General features: G+C 40.7%; 1 protein-coding gene across 3 annotated transcripts in view; it reads left to right on the top strand.

Moving 5' to 3' along the window:
- The window catches only part of LOC144829132 (glutamate decarboxylase 1-like), a 927,195-nt gene that overhangs the window by 631,248 nt on the left and 273,870 nt on the right, over positions 1-22,077 (top strand). For all 3 annotated transcript variants that reach the window (XM_078687953.1, XM_078687955.1, XM_078687954.1), the window contains exon 5: positions 6,243-6,355. In XM_078687953.1, coding sequence (XP_078544079.1) covers positions 6,243-6,355 — 113 coding nt within the window. The remainder of the gene's footprint in view (positions 1-6,242; positions 6,356-22,077) is intronic.

Here is a 22,077-nt window from a genome sequence, read left to right as displayed (position 1 = left end):
CTTGATCCAATCAATACCGTCCCCCCGCACACATTCAGGGACCAGGCCGCATTGCGAGGGCACCGCAGGACGTGTCTTCAGGTCAAACGGATTGTGGGACAAGGTCCAGAATGGAAGAGTCACCAAAAGGCTAAAAGTCCCGCCGGACCCCGGGAGCCAGCCGCCTATGTCGGGGCGATCTCAGGCCACACCAGGGCAACAAGACTTGGGGAGGGGGAGGAGCCAAGCGCCCCCTCCGAGTTAGCGCCACCACACCGCCCCTCGGGGGCGTGGAACAGTCGCCTGGTCCGGACGTGAGCCATGAAGAAGGGCACCAGCCGCCATCTTGATCCAATCAACACCGTCCTCCCGCACACATTCAGGGACCAGGCCGCATTGCGAGGGCACCGCAGGACGTGTCCCCAGGTCAAACGGATTGTGGGACAGGGTCCAGAATGAAAGAGTCACCAAAAGGCTAAAAGTCCCGCCGGACCCCGGGAGCCGGCCGCCTATGTCGGGGGCGATCTCAGGCCACACCAGGGCAACAAGACTTGGGGAGGGGGCAGGAGCCAAGCGCCCCCTCCGAGTCCGCGCCACCACACCGCCCCTCGGGGGCCTCCGTCAAGCGGCTCAGGGAGGCACCGCAGGCAGCGGTTCTTCAGATCAGTGGCTCTCACCGGCAAGGCTCCCCTCCGTCAGCAGCGATCGTTGGCGCTGTGGTTGCGGCCGGAGGCCCCGCCTAGTCAACGCCCCGGCCTCTCCATCTCGTAGGCCGCAGAGTAGTCGGGGAGAAATCCCGGGAACGGCGGCATGCATTACACATCACTAAGATGGCCTGGCCTACGACCCTGGGTTTAAGAGTCTCATGCTCGATCGATTGAGCTGGCCGGATCAGGCAACAAGAAGGTGGGGGGGGTGGCGGCATCAGCAAGGCATCCCCCCACACAACTTGCTGGACATCATCTCTGGGTGTATTGGGGACGAGCCTTGGCGCGTGGTGTCGCCCCCGGGCTATTTGCACAACGGTCCTCCCCCCCTAGGCCGCTACCTCGCCGGCTGATGGCCTTTGTAGACTTTCTAAAGCCCACATCCTACTAAAAAGTAGCCCAAAGTAGCCCAACATTGCTACTTTAAGGAAGGAGGGACAGGAACAGCGTCATGCATTTGAATCGATGTTGCAGCAGGCTGCCATGTAAATAGTTATTTAATAAAACGTTTTACCCTGTTACTTTGCTGGTGTGTTGTATATATTTATAATATTTGCATAGGGTTTGTCGTTATTTTGGGCGGGGTGGGCGGCGGAGCCGAGCTGTCTTGCAGCCATCATGGCGTCGAGCTCGGTTCCTCTCACTAGTTTCATATTTCTCATGAGGGGTTGTTCCTAATGTTTCTATTTTAGCGAGGTCAAAAAGAGATCCCATCAGTGGCCTACTGATTTTGCTTGATTCCTTTTGTTTTTTCTAACGATTTTTATGTTATAGTTTGCTTGCACGATACAGCGGCTAGTCCGCATTTTATATATATGTCCTTTTAATTAGGGGTGTCCTCCGGTGGAGTCGGATGATTTACCTCTAATAAACGGTCCGGGCTGAACCAACTACCAACAAACGGGGCAGAGATATGCATGACGGGTTACAAAGGGGACAAAAGTCTGCACTACCTATCCTTCACTATCCGCAAAGACTAAACAGAGTATTGCGACTCTGTGCTTATTTGTGAATAGAGAATCACCCAAAGAGAACCAATTCTGAACGATCAATGTTCGGCCAAACAATCAATCAAATGAGGGATAAAAATAGGCACAACGGATTACAACGGGGGCTAAAGCCTGCGTTACCTATCCTTCACTATCTGCAAAGACTAAACAGAGTATTGCGACTCTGTGCTTGTTTGAAAATAGAGAATGAACCAAAGAGAACCAATTCCAAAGCAGTAAATGCTTGGATAACAATCAATCAAATGGAGAGGGAAGCAGGCACGACGGATTACAACGGGGGCAAAGGCCTGCGTTACCTACCCTTCACTATCTGCAAAGAGAGAATACTCCTAAAAGAAAAGAGGGGGGGGGCAGCGTTCAAAGCACTTCAGCGTGCATAAACACGAAAATGTTTTTACCTACCAGGTACTTGACATTTTAAAGCTTTTGATATTTGCTATTAAAAAACCATTGAAATTCACTGAAAAAAACATAGGTTATAGACCATATATAGTTAGGAATTAGCATTTAAAAAACCTTATTTTACTCACACAAAACCATTGAAATTCCATATATAGTTAGTTGCACTAACTATATATCGCGCACCCGCAATCCACTGCTGATGATGTCACATATTACATCATTCATGACATGGTCAGTGACATCACTGATGACATCACTGATGACATCTCAAATGACATCACTGATGACATCACTGATGACAACATCCAGTGACTGTATGTTTCTGTAAAGTTAAAATATGTCTTACATATTGAAGAATGAGTGGATGTATAAGTGTCTGGACGAAGGATTTAGTAGGTGCATGACTGAATGTATGAGTGAGTGATTAAATGTGTCTCACTGAGTGCATGGGTTAGTGACTAAACTGTCTTCATTTGTGCATCATTATGTCTGTTGTTCTGTAAACAGCTGCATGTGTTGATCAGTAGCTATATGAGTAACTATATGGGTTATTGATTGATTGCCCAAGTATTTGCATGGGAGACTGAGTGTGTGTGTGGCTGGCTGGGAGGTGTGGGACTCTGTGCAGATCAATGTGTACTTGTATCAATGATTGTATAAGAGAGTAAGTATGTGTTAGTATATGTTTGAAAATGTAAGGTGATCTATGTTTAACTGTATAGATTAGAAAATGGAAGTGTGATTGATTCTTTACAGGACTGACTAGGTGTGTGAGTAACTCCATGGATGAGTGGCAGAGTGTGAGTGTCTGTATAGGTGTATGAGTGCATATGATAGTGTTGTAAAGATGAGTGATTGTATGTATGAATGATTGTATGGGTGAATGAGTGAATGTGTGTGTAGACGTAGGAATCAGTGAGTGCGTATGTAGTAACTAGTATTGGTGTGTCAATGGTTTCAAAAATTATACTCTGTATTTAACACTGGGTGTAACAGAGGTTATATTAAAATGTGAGGAGATGCATTGTATTGTCACATGAATGATATCATCAGTGATGTGGTCATTGATGTCAAATGAGATGTCATCAGTGATGTCATCAGTGATGTCATTTGAGATGTCATCAGTGATGTCACTGACCATGTCATGAATGATGTAATATGTGACATCATCAGCAGTGGATTGCGGGTGCGCGATATATAGTTAGTGCAACTAACTATATATGGAATTTCAATGGTTTTGTGTGAGTAAAATAAGGTTTTTTAAATGCTAATTCCTAACTATATATGGTCTATAACCTATGTTTTTTTCAGTGAATATATATATATATATATATATATATATATACACCACGTGGCTCCTCCTCGAATCTCTCGGCGTCTCAGACCCAGCACAGCCTCGCACGCCAGCAAACAAAGGGAGACGGACCACGATGATTCAGCATCAGCAAGTTTTTATTCGATGCACAGAGCAGCTACGCGTTTCGGGCAAACTATGCCCTTGATCACGCCGCAACATGCATATAAGACAGAATGCTACTTTTAAATGCAGTGTTAGAAGGGAACACCCCCTCACAGTGACGTAATGTGTCATGTGACAAAAATGAAAAGTGAAAACATACTGCCACTAGTAGTTCCTTATCTACAAATAAGCACCAATTCGTATTACCGGATGAATCCAGGATTACTGTGTATATACTGTAATAAGTAAATAAGTAAACTAACTACATATATACGTCAAACAGTGGAACAAAATCTAACTGTATAAATACAGAGTTCTCATAGGACGTATTATAGTAAACATATACAGTATAATACACAATGTGCCTATATGATCATAAAATAGTGGCAGACAGTAAAGTGCTATGTGAGAGTGAAATAAAGTGCAAAAAAAAGGAGGAGAGCACAAGAAAAGGAGAGAAAGAAAGATAAGTGCAATACCATTCACTATACAAGAGACAAAAATATCATGACATAAAAAAGTTTCACAGGTCCCTGGAAACATTTAAATATACGAAATTTATGAGCATGATTTATCACTTTACAATAAATAGCATAAACTAGTATAAAAAATGTGTTAAAACCCAATAAATACACCTAAAACCCTATCCAATCATATATATATACACACATATATAAAATATATACACGCATATATATACAAAGAACAAAGTCTATGACCAATTTAATATTTCATATTTTCAAATCAGGCCCAATCAAGGTAGAAAAATAGAAAAATAGAGGTATATATAGATAAATATATAATAAATATAAACATCTATATATAAATAAATACATGTACATCAAGGACTAACTTACAAACAGAACACACTGCATGTACGCTAGAATAAATATATTCCAAACCAACAAATCAAAATTTCATACAACAAATATTATTCATCTTAGACATATTAAGAAAGACAATTAAGTGTGGGGCAGAAGCTAGGTCCGGCCTCAACCTCGAAATAGGGAACCTAACTAAGAGGGAGTGAGTGTAGTCTGCCGGACACTAGAATAATATTCAAGAAAGGATTGCTGAATAAGAAAAAGGCATCACAGAAAATGATGCATTTCATCAATATTGTTCAATTCATTCGGCCAACGGGTATCTAATTCTAAGATCATCTTCGTTTCCAACTGCCTTAATAATGACTCCCTATCCCCACCTCTTTTAAGGGGGGGTATAGCTCCGATCACAAAATATTTTAAACAAGAAAGATCATTATTGTGGATTCTTTTAAAGTGGCGAGCTACGGGGTAAGCCGGGTCACTATCAAGTATAGCGCGTAGATGCTGTAAAATCCTGACGTGTACCTGGAGCTTGGTGCTACCAACATATCTTAACCCACAGGTACACGTCAGGACATACACAGCAAAGTCAGTCTTGCAATTAAAATTGCCAGTAATAGTTTTGGGTTCTGCATCAAATGGAGTTGAATAATGTAGAGTATTGATACCGAACCTACACGCGCGGCAGCTGGAACATTTAAAGAAACCTTTAGAGGGTTTTAACCAGAGAGTTTGAGATTTTAATTCAGGGGCTGCTTTGTCCAAAGCTGAGCCCATACTTCTGGCCCGTCTAAAGGTGATAGTTGGGTTGGCCGGCAGCCTAGTGTTCAGAATGTGGTCATTAAGAACAATAGGCCAATTCTTTTTTATAGTATGGCTTTTAGTTTTCTGTCCTCACTACTAAAGCCAGTGATCATTCGTGGACTGACTTCTTGAATTTCAGAAATGTTTCCCTGATCTAGTTCTAACTGAGATTCAGGAAAAAGGCTTTGTCTGGATCTGAGTTTAGATTTCTTAACTGCTTTGTTCAAAATAATATCTGAATAACCCCTGACTTTTAAACGTGCCAACAACTCTGATAGGCAATGCTCAATAGTTCATAGTCAGAGGGGGAGCTGCAGATTCTTTTATATATATATATGTGCGTATATATATATATATATATATATATATTCATATATATATATGTGTATGTGTGTGTGTGTGTGTGAATGTGTGTGTATACCTATGCTGCACCTATGCTATCGAGGTACTTAAGTGTGGAGTTAATAATTGTAAATCTATATCTACCTACATGCACTTACGCTTCGATATTCTGTCCTTGATATTCTTGTACCACAATATTCTATGGGCTGATATTCAGTGGCACAATCTATTTTAAAGGGGGCAGGGAAAGGAGTATCGGCACATAAGAAACCAGTTTCCCTTTGGAGAAAAAGGCTTAAATGTAAACCTTAAATTGGCAGATTTCCTACCAATGGTAAATTTGTGTTTAAGCGTTAGACATTCATACATACCACTACCATTTTTGTAGATGTATATTTTATGCTTTCGGAATTTTTGGGACTCTAATAAATGTTATATGTTTTCTATATTCCAATTTTAAAACCTAAGAAATGTAGATTCACAACTTGTAAACTTAATCTTTGCAAATCTAGCTTACTGTTTTTATTGACCTTTACTTAGACACATAGCACCAGCAAACTAGTGGGCCCACAATGTCAATCCCTATTTAGAGCTAGTAAGTGTGTTGGTATTTATATTCTTATTTCTCATGTATACTCTTATAATTATACACCACTGTTCAGTGTGGCTTCAGAGGCCTTGGTGATTTCTACAGCTTATTTGTTTGTTGTAGGTTCACTTATGAGATTGCACCAGTGTTCATTGTAATGGAGAAGATAATCCTAAAGAAGATGCATGAAATAGTTGGCTGGGATGAGAACGAAGCTGATGGAATATTTTCGCCTGGTAAGTGTGTAGTGAAATTATCATAGTTTATATCATAATAAGCATACAAGAACTTGTATTTATGAGCTTGAACAGTTCCTAAGCACTTCCCACCCAAGCATGCAGAGAGCTGCAGAGACAAGTAGATCCTAGTACTTAGTAACTTAGTGTTGGTCCTGGCCCTTTCTGCAGGGTCAGCCCAGAGTTTTGCCTTCCTTCACTCAAGCTATTTGTATTGACTTTTAGGACTCTGCACACTTTAGTCCTGCAGTGGTAAAGTTCTTGCATATATACTAAGCATATTTAATTTACTTGTAAGTCCCTAGTAAAATGTAATATATGTACCTAAGGCCTGTAAATTAAATGCTACAAGTGGGATGCACAGGTCATTGTTACACCCTTACTCTGTAATCCATGTCTCAGGCCTGCCACTGCAGCTTGTATTGCAGTTTGAAACTGCAATGAAGTCCTGGCAAAATAAACCATTTACCAGTCCCAAACGTTCCTTCTTAATACTTATAAATCACCACTAATGTATTTCTTAAAGGCTCAGAGGGCAGAGTGCATAGTAGTTAAAAAGTCGGTCATGCCTTCTTAGGTTTTACATGTCCTGAAAGTAAAATACTCCCAAAGTTGATTTTCAATGTAGCAAGTCTTCTTCTCCCATAGACTAACAATGGGTTACCTTATTACACTTAAATGGTGATAACTTCAGTTTGAGAGCAGATGGAGGAATACTTCTTTCACTCATTTGAATTGTAATTTAAAATGCTCTTTAATGGTAAAGTCAGATTTTAAATTACTATTCTGAAAATGCTACTTTTAGAAAGTTGCCATTTTTCTGCTAATGTCACTGATAGATGCAGCTCATACCTTGGGCTACCTGCCCTTTGTCCCACTAGACAAATTGAAGCCAAATCCAGAATAGTGGAAGGTTAGACAGAGGGAGCATACCCCACACACGGGCTGGCACTGGGTATAAACTGGCACTCTCAGAACCTCTCATTAGAACACTCCTTGGCCTGTGGAAAAGATTCAGAAGAGGGACTGTCCTGATGTCTGAAGAAAAAAAGACTATACCTGCTTTTCTTGTACTCAGCATCCCAAAGTTTCTCCAAAGGTCTACTGGATGACTTCCTGTTTGAGCTACAGGGGCACAGTTATCCAGAGGCCTCTCTAGAGCTGCTCAGCTGACCATCACCATATAGACCTGTCTGGCATTTCCTGCTGACTCTGGTGGAGTGAGTCCTGACCCCCCAGATGTGTCTTCCCAGGTCATGGACCCTTAGCTGGTGTCAGAGTATACACCTCCTTCCTGTAAGCTACAAGAAATGAACTTCAGGAGAAACATATCACAAATTCTGGGCTCCTTGTTTCAGAAATGCCTACATGTGTCTACCGCATACGCAAAGCTCCAACAACGATCTGCTCTTCACGTCAAAAATGACCACTTGTGTCTCCCACCAAAACAAACCTCAGATGTCGACCAGCTCTTCGTGCCGACAATACTCTCATCACTGCCCGCCAACGTGAACCTCTGGCTGAGGCTCCTCATGTAGAACCGAACTGGGTGAGAAGGTAAACTCTCCACCGGGGGCAAACCTAGTTCCGGTATCCAACCAGCAATCCATCGGGAATATCCTTAACTTTTGACTTTGATATGATACAGTGAGACCAGATAACCATAACTGGTGCATTGTGCTTCATAGCGCTATTTTCACATTAAACTTAAAAAATTCATAACTCAGATTGTACTTTTTAGATTGTTGTCATTTTGGTGTCATTTTGTTTCTGAAAACGTATTTGTTAAACTAATGTGTGGCTAATCTTTTCTGTGTTTTCATTATATCAAATGTGACTTTATTTTTCTAAATTGGTGTGGGATTTGTCTTGTGTTGTGTTTACATTTTATTAGTGCTGTTGTCTGTCTTGCCTAAATACTTTACACATTGCCTCTAGGTAAAGTCTGACTGCTTTTGGTCCAAGCTACCAGAGTGCTAAGCAGATATTATTTTAGTGCCTTCTGGTTCACCCTGAGAAGGATTGTATTTATTACTTTATTGAGTCTCTCCTACCTCTCAACTAATAACCCAATTTGTAACATCTAGAATTATTCTTATTAATGAGGGATGAGGTCTCTAGTTCCCCTTGCCTAAACCAATACATTCTTGTTATCATAGTGAATACAGTGTATGTTGATGTAGTAGTGTATTCCAGTTGTCACAAACATCATCCAAGGCTGAAGAAAGAAAGAAATTCAATAGGGTTAACATTCCACCCAATTCTCACAGCAAATGTTTCATTCACATGAGTGAAATAATAACTGAATGATGATAATGCTATGTATACAGTGCCACAGCTAAAGAATACTGACATATGATCATGCCTTAAGGTATAAAGTGATGACCTAATGCTTTGCAACATTCATGGACAATTAAAATAGGTATTTGTTCTTTCTATGTTATATAGAATCAGTTTTGCAGGTTTGCAAAGTAAGTCTTAGTATACTTTCAGAAACTGAATAAGTTATGATGGTCTAATGTTTGATCCAGTTGTCTACAAATCATCCCTTTTAACTCAAATCTTATGAACCAATTTTCCCTAAAGGTCTGTACAGCTCAGTCCTTGATCCATTCGACAATGTTTAGATTTTGTTAATTGCCTCTAATATTCAAACTTTAAATTTGGTCCACTTGACATTTTTCGGGCTCTCAATGTCTTTGAGAATTACTATTTTGTGTGATCATCTTCTTTTTCATTTCTATTGTCTTCCACCACTTATTAACATATGGCTTTTCTCATAAAACTGATGTTTATGTTCCTTCTTTAGGTAATTTCAACTCCAAAAGTTAGAACGTACCTTAATTTTCAGCATGTGAATTATAAGCATTTTCTGCGAGACCCCAAGAAAATCGCATTTGAAGCTGTGGCAAACTGAATTTCTTTGTGGCGTTTGCCTAAAGTAAATCAAATGATGCAGAGAACATGTAAATTTATCATTTGTCATGACTAGATTCAGCCCAAAGTTGGTGCTCAAAAGTGTATACATCCACACACTACCAAGCCGTGCCACTGCCTGAGACTTTGCTCATCATTTGACAAGCCATACTGAACTACTGTTATAATCTCACTTTTGTAACTCACTCCAGCCCCATGAGTGGGTGTACTGAATATTATTGTCCAGTTGATTTGCATCCATGAAAACAATGCATTTTGTTCTGTAATTCTATGTGCTGAGGTAGCCCCATAAATAACACCAACATAAATACAATAAGTAAATGGTTCTTACAAGACCCTTTTGCTGGAGGATAGAGTAAAATGGTTTGCAGACATTCTGTTCTTAACACGAATAACAAGTTGCTCCATATTTCCAGTCATGGTAGAGAGTATCTCTTTCTTAGATCACTCACGCTTAATAATTTGTCTTTCTTTCTTCCATATTTGACCTGGATGTAGAATGACTGCCTTTTTCCAAAATAGAGACCTCTTAAGTAGCTTGCTCAGGCAGTATTTCTGCATTCATGCGTATTGGTTTATTGGTTTCAATCCAGATACATTTACTATATTTGAGTCGGTTTCCAAATTATAGACCTTGCTGTTTTAAATAATTCCTCAATGGCTGCTTGGCATGTTTCCCTTTGGAACATATTGTCTATTACAATGGAAATGGTGGTGCTTGCTCATCTCTACTCTCTTTTTGTACATAGTATCTTGATTGGTGCTGCTTGGAAAATGGCAATGGTTGTTCCTTTATTTAAAATAAACAATATTGACCCCTCCAATATGAACAATTATCACCCTATATCTTTTTAACCTTATCTAATAGAAATGTTGGGGAAAACCATTATCAGCAGATTTCTCAGTTCTGGTTGGAACGCAATCAGGCTTTCGTCGAACTCATTGGACTGAAATTGCTTTATCTGTTGTTGAGGATCTTAAGGTGATGGAAGGCAGAGGACACTTGGTGGCCCTGGTGTTGTTGGACTTATTTGTCACATTAGACACAGTTTCCTTAGTTGTTCATCAGGTTGGCAAGGACTGGTATTCAAGGACCTGCCCTTCAATAAATCATGTCCTACCAAGAGCCCATATATCAGGCAATTCATCTGTCCCCTTCTCGTTGACCACATGCCTCCTTGATACTGGCTGATTGCGAACTCAGCACAACAGCACCGCAGACTTATGTCTGTATCGACTACTGCCTTCGATCTACACTGCGGACAGCAGGGTTCGCAACTTGAATTCAGCTTTGGATCTACACTACGCACAGCATTGAAGTTATCCTTCATTTATGTAAGGCAGAGACAATTCTACTCTATGTCCTCAGACTTTGTTAAAATAAGCGATAAAAATTCTTCGTCGGTATCTATGCTGACTACTGTTTTCAATCTACAGTGCGGTCAGTAGAGTTTACAACTTGATACCAGTGGCGCATCAGCACTACAGAGAACATTGAATTCAGTCTTGATTTATTTAAAGCAGTGACAATTGTACTATGTCCTCAGATTTTGTCAAAGTATGAACAGTAGGAAATCCAGTCTTCATTTATTTAATGCAGAGACAATTCTACTATATGTCTTCAGATTTTGTTTAAATAAGTGACAAAAAGCATTCCTCCATGTCTGTGTCAACTACTGCCTTCGATCTACACTGCGGACAGCAGGGTTCACAACTTAAATTCAGCTTTTCATCTATACTACGGACAGCATTCAAGTTAGCTTTCATTTATGTAAGGCAGAGACAATTTTGTTGAATGATGCGACAAAAAACATTCCTCAATGTCTGTACTGAGTACTGCCTTCAAATGTACACTGCCATCAACAGAGTTCACCACTTGATATCAGTTCATGAGTTCCGTATGCAACAGTCAATGTATGGAGTACATTACAGATAATGCAGTGCAGCCTAAGATCTACACTGCGAACAGCAGGGTTCACAACTTAAATTCAGCTTTCAATCTACACTACGGACAGCATTAAAAGTATTCTTGATTTATGTAAGGCAGAGACAATTTTGTTAAAGGATGCCACAAAAAACATTGCTCAATAGCTATACTAACTACTGCCTTCAAATGTACACTGCGATCAACAGAGTTTACCACTTGATACCTGTGGCGCATCTGCACTACAGACAACATTGAATTCAGTGTTGATTTATTAAAGGCAGAGACAATTGTACTGTGTCCTTAGATTTTGTTAAAGTATGTGACAAAAAAAACATTCCTCGATGTCTGTGTCAACTACTGCCTTCAAACTACACTGCGGACAGTAGGGTTCACAACTTGAAGTCAACTTTGCATGTACACTACGGACAGTGGGAATTAAAGCTTGATTTATTTAATACAGCAATGTTACTGTATGTGTTCTGATTTTGTTAAAATAAGTGGCAAAAATCATTTGTCTATATCTCTGCTGACTACTGCCTTCGATCTACAGTGTGGACAGGAAGGTTCACATCTTGAATTCAGCTTTGAATCTATACTACGGACAGAAATTTAGTCTTGATTTTTGTAAAGTAGAGATAATTGTACTTTATGTTCTCAGATTTTGTTAAAAGATACGACAAAAAGAATTTCATTTTGTCAGTGATCACTACTGCCTTTGATCTACATTGTGAGGGCACACGATTCAGGTAGTACATGACGCATTCCAGTAGACAAAAGACATTATACCACTGCGACCCCCCCGAACCATGAATCATCGCAGAGTGTGCACACACTGAGTTCTTTCGATACCACTAACTCACTGCACCACAAGTCATCTCCCCGTAGCCTTATTAAGACAGAATTAACTAGGCAAAAAATATTGTTCCCAGTGCAGCCTCCATGCACTACACATTATTGCAGGATGCGTACAAGCTCAGCACCAAAGATAGTACTAACTAGGATCACCATAAATCATCACAAAGAAGAGTGAACAGTTTTATGTCATGGTGAGACATCCTGTCCCTTTTAAATGTCCCTGATACATACATATTTTAATAATGTATTCTATACACGTTCTATCTTTCATTTTAATCAAGACTGCAGATGATGCAGTCCACCCTAACATCTATATGGAGGACAGCAGGGTTTACAACTTGAATTCAGCTTTGGATCTACACTATAGACAGTAGAGAATTCAGCCTTGATTTACTTAATGCAGAAACAATTATACTGTATGTATTCAGATTTTGTTTAAATAAGTGAAAAAAGCGTTCCTCTATAACTGTGCTGACTAGTGGCTTCGATGTACACTGCGGACAGTAGGATTCACAAATTGAATTCAGCTTTCTATCTACACTACAGGCAGTAGGGAATTTAGCCTTGATTTATTTAAGGCGCAAACCAAAAATACTCCTATGGCACTGCTAGTATGCACAAGCACCTTTAATCCCTGCATCCTGTGAACTATGCTCACAAAGACTGTAGAAGCCTGCGCCTAAATTTACCTCCACCACCGGCAATACCAAGTACCTCTAGGGCATCACCTTCAACATGGCCTCCAGACATACGTCCCCATTTTGAGAAAGTTAGAATGCACTGCGTGAAATGCAATAGTTTAATTTGTTATGGGGAGCAATCCCTAGACCTAGTTTGCAGAGCAATTGATAACAATTGATAATAGGTTTTTTCCCCTCAAAGTTCATGCAGTCTAGTATACAACAGTCAATGCTTTGAGTACAGACCACTAGAACCACGCATCATCCCAGGGTGAGCACACACTGAACACCAGATATACCACTAACTCAGTGCACCATAAATAATCACCATGTGGCCTTATTAAGGCAAAATTCAGTTGCCAAAAGACATTCTTACCAGTGTGTTCTGCTTGAACCACGCATCATCACAGGCTCTGCATACACCGCCCCTACCTCAGTGTACCACAACTCATGAACCCTTTATGATAGAATCTTCTGTGTATAATTTCACATACAGTTCTCCTACCTTTGTACAGCAGAAGTCATAAACCGTTTATGATTGAATATCTGTGTATAATATTATGATGACTATTCTATTTGTTACCAACAGCACGTAACAAAATGGAGTCAAGCACACGTGCCCATACCCACTTCAACTAGCTATCTGTGTCTGTATACTTATTATATTTGTAAAAAAACGCTCCTGCGCCCTTACACATTATATTGTGCTGTAAATAGCATATGCAACCATCTTACTTCTGCCAATAATAAAAACTTTGATTATATAACTTTCTCTTGCTCATTCTACAAATACGAACGTACAAAGTGGATCATTACAATACTGTAAAGAAACTGTATAGTCAATTTATAAATGTGTACTATTTTTTTTTAGCATATTTATATAGCGTGAAGTCGACCGAAAACTATATCAACAATTTACATGAGCACCGTATTTACAGTACATTTTCAGGCACGCGTTGATTATATCATTACTCTACTATAACAGGATGTGGATGCAACTCCAAGCCTCGAACAATGATTTCCAGCACCAAGTTCGACAGTATACCTGAATAACCACATGCATATATATTATCTGTCCTTCATGTGCTAATAACTGCAACCTAAACTTCTCACAGCCCTGTATTACTACAGCTACAACACTCCACTGAATGTACAACAAACATTCATATTCGCAGATATGTGTCATGCCCACCATCTTTTATGTGTGCATCTATGGATGAATATAGGGTCAGTGATACCCCATACCTTCCATGTTAGCCATATTGTAGAACTTTACAGACATAATAACATATTTGCGTGTAAGATCCGGGTGACAGCAGCACTACAACACGGACACCCAAATCAGTAGATATTTCATATAGCTCACGCCGGAATCACGCCCATAGCTCTGGAGTCACCATTCACAGCCTCGTGCAGCACTGGCATACGTCATTCCAGCCCACACAGCAACACTACATGGCCCAGATTTCCATTGTAGTGATTTCTTACTTCCAGGTCTAGGTGTCAGAATGGCACACACACACTCCCTCATGGCTGGTATACACCCACACCACACCCATCCAGCACATGAGTCACTACACACGTGACCATACCAATAAAAAAGACGGGGCACACATGCTCTATGCCATTTTAGGGTTGCTCCCATCGCAAGCAATGTGATGGCCTGTCCTAGTGGTTCCGACGCCTCATGTAGGCCTGAACCACAGAGCAGAGGGGCCCACCAATATGTCCTTGGCCTCTTTGGTCACTGAGTTAGTGGTACCGCAAGGACTGAGCGGGTGAGGAACCTGCGATGATAATGGAAGCACGAGTATGTCGTTAGCCATAGCGATATCAAGACTCAACACTATATGGTACACTTCTTGGATGCAGAGCGGGACTGCATGATGTAGAAGGTGCCCTGTCCACGGAAAGGTGAGCAGTCAAGCCTGAGTGCGCAGCGGAGGGAGTAGATGGGGTGCAGCAGACTGGATACAAAAAGGAGACGCAGTGATTCAGGCGTACGCAGTCGTATATACCGTATCTTATTGCATTGGTCATTTTTTTCCAATATCAGGAAAGCTTTTCTGATTGGTCAAATGTCCGTCACTTGTGATGATCGAAAGCACGTGTATCACTGCGCACCACTTGCTTTCACAATCAAACATTACTACTATAGTAATTTTACAAAAATCGAAGCCTATTAACCAAGTTGGAAATGTACAGAGTTGTTTTTTAAATGCGGGAGGAAAGGTGTGTGAAAGGGAGATGTAATTCTACTCCACATTAGGATAGTAACAATTACCAATCATAACATCTTTCTTTTACTATCTTTTAGATGTAAAGCTTCAGGGTGCATCATGTCCCGGCACGTGGTGAAAAACACACCGGTGACAGAAGGGCTTCGTTTTTATTTTTATTACGGCAGATCCATGCATCCAACGCACATTTCTCGGTTTCCCCCCCCCCCAAAAAAAATAATATGTGGGACCCCATAATCAGGTCTAGATGATCAAAATATTTCTTAAATGCCCCCTTTATACCTTTTAAGCACTTGTCCCACTATTTTCTAGATCCTCGCTTCTACAGAGGCACAAAATGGCTACCAACAATTCCTGGTTTCGTACGTTAACAACCACTTGACAGCCAATTAGCATTCAGCGCGTGATGGGGACGGTGCGCTTAGTGTGCGCGCAAGATACGCGCATCCATCAAGGCCATAGATATGTATGTACATTTACTTGGAATTTTCTCAAAAACTACTGAACATATTTGCACCATTTAAGCAAAAAGCACGAGTCTGAACTGAGGGCTACCTCTTTGCCAAATTTGGTATAATTCTGTTCAATCGTTGGGGCTGTAGCCGTGATGAATGGTTCCTATGGAAAATTGCATGGGAAAACACGTTTTGGGACCTCCCCTTTTTTCTTGGCCCTTGCTTCAAATGCAACATTTTAGACCCAGGAATTTCTCCTTCCCACGTAGCTAATTTTTAAACAAGCACAGGAGCCCGCTCTTCGTTTTTATTTTGTTCATGGCGGATCCACGCACCCAGCTCACATTTCTCCGTTAAAAAAAAATATATATCTTTTTTGGGCTCTAGGGGTCCTTGTGGGACCCCTAAGCAGTTCTAAAGAGTCAAAATATTTCTTACCTGCCCCCTTTATACATTTTAAACACATGTTCCACTAATTTCTAGATCCACGCTTCTACCGAGGCACAAAATGGCTGCCAACACTTCCTGGTTTCGAATGTTGACAGCCACTTGACAGCCAATCAGCATTCTGCGTTTGATCGGGACGGTGCACTTATAATCCGCGCATCCACCGAGCCCATAGATATATATGTACTTTTAATTGTAATTTTCTCAGGAACTACTGAACAGATTTTCACCATATAAGCAAAAGGCACGAGTCTGAACCAAGGATCACAACTTTGCCAAATTTGGTTTAATTCCGTTCAGCCGTTCGTGCTGTAGCCGCGATGAACGGTACCTATGGAAAATTGCATGGGGAAAACACGTTTACGGACCCCCTTTTTTCTCAGCCCCCGCTGCACGAATCACCCCAAGACTTTCAGGATAGGAGCGGACCGGAGCAGCCCACCAGTTTTGAAAACTTCGCGAAGATTCGTCAACCGGCGCCAAAGTTATTCTAAATAGAATGTTGCGAATTTCCTATGGAAAATAGGTCCTAACTATAACTACCTACTGGCCACCCCCAGTAGGTAATATATATATACCTACATATATATATCTCCACCACATTTCTCCAATGGACGGGAGCCCCCATCCCTTCTTCAGGGCAGCTTTGCAAACGGGCATGGAGGTTCCCGTAATCTGGCCTTCACCACAGCACACAAAGAAAACTGCGAAGCCCGACTGAGTACTTCACTGGCGTTATTATTTTTAGAAAGGGCAGGACATCACCCCTACGCGTTTCAGCCGTTGGTTGTAGCCATGTTCCCAGGTGAGGTGCATCACATTAAATCAGTTTTCACATTTGAACACATTACAGTCACGTGACCTGGTACGATACTATCAGTCCCATAGTGCACCTTGGTATCAATTGCAGACTACGGTGGTTGTGAGATATTGCCAATAACGTTGAATCCAGTAGAAAGAATTAAACCTTAGTTGAATACTATGTACTGTAATATGATAGTAAAAATACAGCTGCATAGCGTCCTTGCTTACAGTACATATCCCGGTGCACTCTGTTGTTCACAAAGGATTTGTCACGTAATGAATGTGCAGCAGTTACCTTCGAAAATGGAATCCACAAGATGTGCTGCCCACAATGGCTCTCACACTCAAAAAAATTCAGGCCAGTGAGTCCCAAATTGGCAAGAGGAGACTTCCCTCCTCCTGTACTCCCTTCTGCGCACTGTGCAGAATCTTACCAGGAAGGAGCAGAGGTGGATGAACATTTTCATGGGAAGGTATCGTTAAGATTTATTCAAACATGCAAAACAAAAAATAATTTTCTTATTGAAAAGCAGGCCTAACTATAACTACCTAGTGGCAACTTCCACTATATAATATATATACATACATATATATATATATATCACAAAAACCAAGGTTGCCCTCACGGAGTTGTCACACACAAGGAGGTTACGGCACACGCACCACCAGCAGCCGCCATCACCAGCCTGCCCTCATGCCTCGTCTGTTTTGGCCATACGCGTTTCGCGCACTGGTATGCTCTTGATCACTGGCAACAGAAGAGCAAGGATTAGTGGATTTCAGGTGAAACTTTTCCATTTTATTCATAATACAGTCCCGCCCTAATGGGCGTCAACCACTGAGGCATGATGGATGTAGTAGTTCATTAAAATAGTACCGGACTGTAGTTTCTTCCAAGCCCAAATGGCTACCACTGAAACCTGCAAAGTTAGTATAGTTCCAAATCAGAAAATGTAAACAAAAAGCGCCACAGTGGGTCAAGGTCCATTGGGGCATGCAGTTGGGCACACCAATGTAATCCGATGGCGAGGCCCCCCTCGTTCTTTTACGGTGCTTGTTTTGTCCAAGCACCAAGATCGGCCTCTCCAGCAGCGGGACTCCCCCACGGCTTGACTAGCTGTATATATCACAAAAACCAAGGTTGCCCTCACATAGTTGTCACACATAAGGAGGTTACTGCACACGCACCACCAGCCTGCCCTCATGCCTCGTCTGTTTTGGCCATATGCGTTTGTACCGGCCTCTGGGTATGCTGGTATTTTAAGCCCTGCATTATCGACCCCAAGTGAGGCTTCGTGTAGTTCGCTTAATCATAAAAATAAAACACCCCAGTGGGTTAGCAAGGTGGTCTGTGTCCCTTCACCTGCCATAATGTCACCCCCACTTTGAGAAAACAGCCAGTCTCGAGCAATGTCATCTTCCGATGTTCTTAATCTGCCGTTACGCAGTGGGCCGCCTCCGCGCCTGAGCAGGCCGCTAAAATCAAGTCAAACAAGGATGCCCATGTGGAGGAGACCTCACTAGCTGGATACTTCTCACGAAGTGAGACTGCAGTAGATGGAGCAGGCACACAATGCTGAAATAACAAGGCCAAACGCGTTTCGGGCTCCCGCCCTTGGTCACTGGCCGCACAAGCAGCATGAACACACACGAAGGATGCAGTTCTTAATTTATTCAACGTAAACACCGCCACCGGCCTCTGGGTATGCTGGTATTTGAAGTCCTGCATTATCGACCCCAACTGGAGCTTCGTGTAGTTCGCTTAATCATAAAAATCAGTGCGTATGATTTTCTTAATTTGATATTACTTGGTGGCTATTGATGTTGAAGTAATAAAGAAACTCAGTTTATCTTATGCAGTACGAACTTGGATGTATAAGAAATATGAGGTGAAACATAAGAGATAAAAATAATCCCCACAAAAGAAATGGAACATACTGAGAACCCAATCAGTACTAAACTGGAAATAAAAGAGGCATGGGGTAATATACAGAATCTCTATAAAAAATATAGAAATGGAACAACCATGAGGACAAAATGGAAACAAGAATGCGCACCCCATGAGGACCGACTGGTCACAATGAGGAACTGAAAAGCTGCTCATAACAATAAAAACATTATAATAGAAATAATGAGGTGATATGAAACAATTGTAAATAATCCCAGCAAAGTGAAAATGTAATTGTCAACAGAGTTGAAATGATATAGTCAAACAACTACAGATCCCATAATGTATTATAACGTGCTAATATGGGTATAAACTATAAATAAAAACCAAAGATGGACTCACATTTACCGTGAATAAGACCAGGTTGGGTTGAAACGCGTAGGTGGTGGTTGTGGGTTAATTTTCACGTTTAAATTTAAAATAAATCTTTATTGACGAGTTCCTTGGTGTGTGGTGAAATGCATGTGGAAATCGTTGTTTGGGTGACTGAGTGTATTTATTTGTGTGTTGGGGAGCGAATATATGTTTTAGTTGTACATCTTCAACAAAGTAAAAAAATAAAAGGCATTGTATGTGAGAGTTGGTGTATATAAATAAGTATATGTGAGAGTCAGTGATTGTGAGAGTAGCTATATGAAGGGGTGTATAATTGTAACGGTGATTTTATAACATATTTACTATGAGTTACTATGTGTTTGAATAAATGAGGTGTTGTGTGTATAATTGTGTAAGTGAGTAAATGTAAGTGTGATTCATTTTTTTCATGAGTAAGTAGGGTGACTGCATAACCGTCTAAGATGACTGCTGATGTGTCAATGTCTATATATATGTATAAGTGCATTTGATAATGTTCTATTATTTAGTGACTACATATATAAGTGATTCTGTTGTTGAATGGGTAGTTGTGTATGTAGACTTAGGAATCAGTGAGTGGGTATGTAGTAACTGGTATTGGTCTGGAAATGGTTTCAAATATGGTACTCTGTATTTTACAGTGAGTGGTGAAAGGATAAACTAGTGTATGATGAGGTATATCAGATTGTCACGTGGATGATGTCATCAGTGATGTCATCGGTGATGTCATTTGAGATGTCATCACTGATGTCATCAGTGATGTCACTGACCATGTCATGAATGATGTAATATGTGACATCATCAGCAGTGCATTGCGGATGCGCAAGTTATAGTTAGCAGAACTAACTATAATGGAGGAATTTCTTTGGTTTTGTACAAGTGAAATGTCCAGCTAACTATAACACCCCCGAAACCTATTGTTTTTTCTGTGAATTTCTAAGGTTTTTTAAATGCTAATTTCTTACTATAACGTTTCTGAAACCTATGTTATTTTCAGTGAATTTCAAAGCTTTTTTAATTGCTAATTTCTAACTATAACGTCTCTGAAACATATGGTTTTTTCAGTGAATTTCAAAGGTTTTTAAATGCAAATTTCTAAGTGTAATAGTAGTTATACCTAGTTTTTTAACAGTTTATTTATAAATATTTTATTCATTAAATAACATTATATATTTTTCTGAAAATTGCACAATTTTTTTTTATTCAAACTGAAATATTGTTTCTTTTTTTGTTTTATATTCTTATTTTAATATATTTATATTATTTTCTTTTTTTTCCCCAAAAATTTCGGAGTCGCGCACCCAAAGCGTACACATTACGGTGGGTGTGCGGATTCTAGCAGCCATTTTAGAAAAGTTGTGAAGGATCCGCGTACAGTGTGTGACGGCTGCGTGTTTTTCAGTTACATCATATACATTTAATATTACGTGATGTGCGCGATTGGTATGCGACCAGTCTGTGACTCCTGCTGCCGCGCATTCACAACACATGCGCATTACATACACGACGCTTACGCGGTGGCGGGTCCCGCGTGACGTCATATACGCGGCTGGGGCGCACTGGGTACACAACTCCCGCAAAAAAAATTATGTTCTAAAATGATATGTATGTGTCTTTAATATACATATTAGGGAAAGAGATTATCTAAGATATTCATAAAAATAATATATTTGTATATTATTTTTAATATATTTTTGGGTGCGTGCTTCATGAGCGCAGAGTGTGCAGATCCCATGTGGCCTGAAAAAATAAGATTTCATTGGTTCATAACATTTCTCACTGTGACTATTGAAGGACCCCACCCATTTTAATCATTCTTGTAGGAGCATCTTTAGAGAGACATCTATTTTACTACAAGAACCCTTTATGCTAACAAAATGGCATCTGGACAGCAGCAGCAGCAGGAGGAAGTATCTTCTGAAGAAGAATTCTTGTAGGAGGCACAACGTCCACAGAGGCCGGAATCTGTTGTGTGGAAATTCTTCACATTTCCACCTGGAGAGAAAAAAAGTAAATGCGAGAAAGGCGACGTGCAAAATTTGTGACCAAGTCCTGTCAAGAGGCAGTGAAAAAATATACTCTTGTGGCACTGCTTCTATGTACAAGCATCTCCGGACCACACATCCTCTCAATCTTGCTCGGGAGGAAATGAGGCAAACTGCTTTGAACCCCTCACCTGCTGTGGCAAGTACGTCTGGAGCGTCCTCAGGAACACCTGCAATGGACATTAGGCCACATTTCGCCTTTCTCGAACAACACTGCGTGAAATGTAAGAAACGTATATGCTTCGGTGAGAAGTCAGTGGATGCAGTTTGTGCTGCACAACGCAACCAATTTGTTTTTGTTTTGTTTTTGGAATGATAAGTAATTCCAAAGGTTTCCTGTTTTATTCATTCTTTTTTTGTTCATTTTTTTTAAAAAACACCAAAAGAAAACAAAATTGTTCAAAATAATAAAAGAAGAATACAAAAAAAGTTCTTATCAGAACTACCTTATCTGGTTAAAGAAAGAACAATAATTGCAAGGTAATGCATGAACGTTTGGTTGAATATATGTATACAGCACGATTGACTGAAAGAATGCATTAGAAGTGTATGGTGAATTTATAGGTGAATATTTATGAGGAAGTACTGCAGCGTGACACTCCAAGCTCTTTAGCTGCACTGCACTGTGGCACTTCCGTAGCTCCGGGATGTGACATATGTTAATGAATATGTTGCAACTCTGTGCTTCCCTCTGCACTGCTGCACAAACTGCAGCCATGCGGTGACACAGGTACCCTTGTACCATGGTGCAAGGATGTCTGTGTCATGCGGAGATTGTTTTTGTGCAGGAAGGTGAAGAATAGAGATCATACATAGGAGGAGAAAGTTGAGAAGTAGAAATGGATGGCTGGAGGAGGAGGGGGAAGGAGTGGGGTTATGGGAAGGCCAGTGAGATGAGAGGAGAAGGGGCTGAACAGGTAGAGGAGGGAGGGAGGGAGGTCAAAGGGAGGCCATAGGAGTGGGAGAGAAGAGAGAGGGTGCAGGCCAGGTGCCATGGGTAATGAAAGGTGAATGTAGGGGTAAAGGCACC

Source organism: Lissotriton helveticus, chromosome 4_1, assembly GCF_964261635.1.
Source record: "Lissotriton helveticus chromosome 4_1, aLisHel1.1, whole genome shotgun sequence".
In the NCBI taxonomy this organism is placed as follows: domain Eukaryota; kingdom Metazoa; phylum Chordata; class Amphibia; order Caudata; family Salamandridae; genus Lissotriton; species Lissotriton helveticus.
Note: the sequence above shows the minus strand (reverse complement) of the source record. Positions and strands in the feature narration are given on the sequence as shown.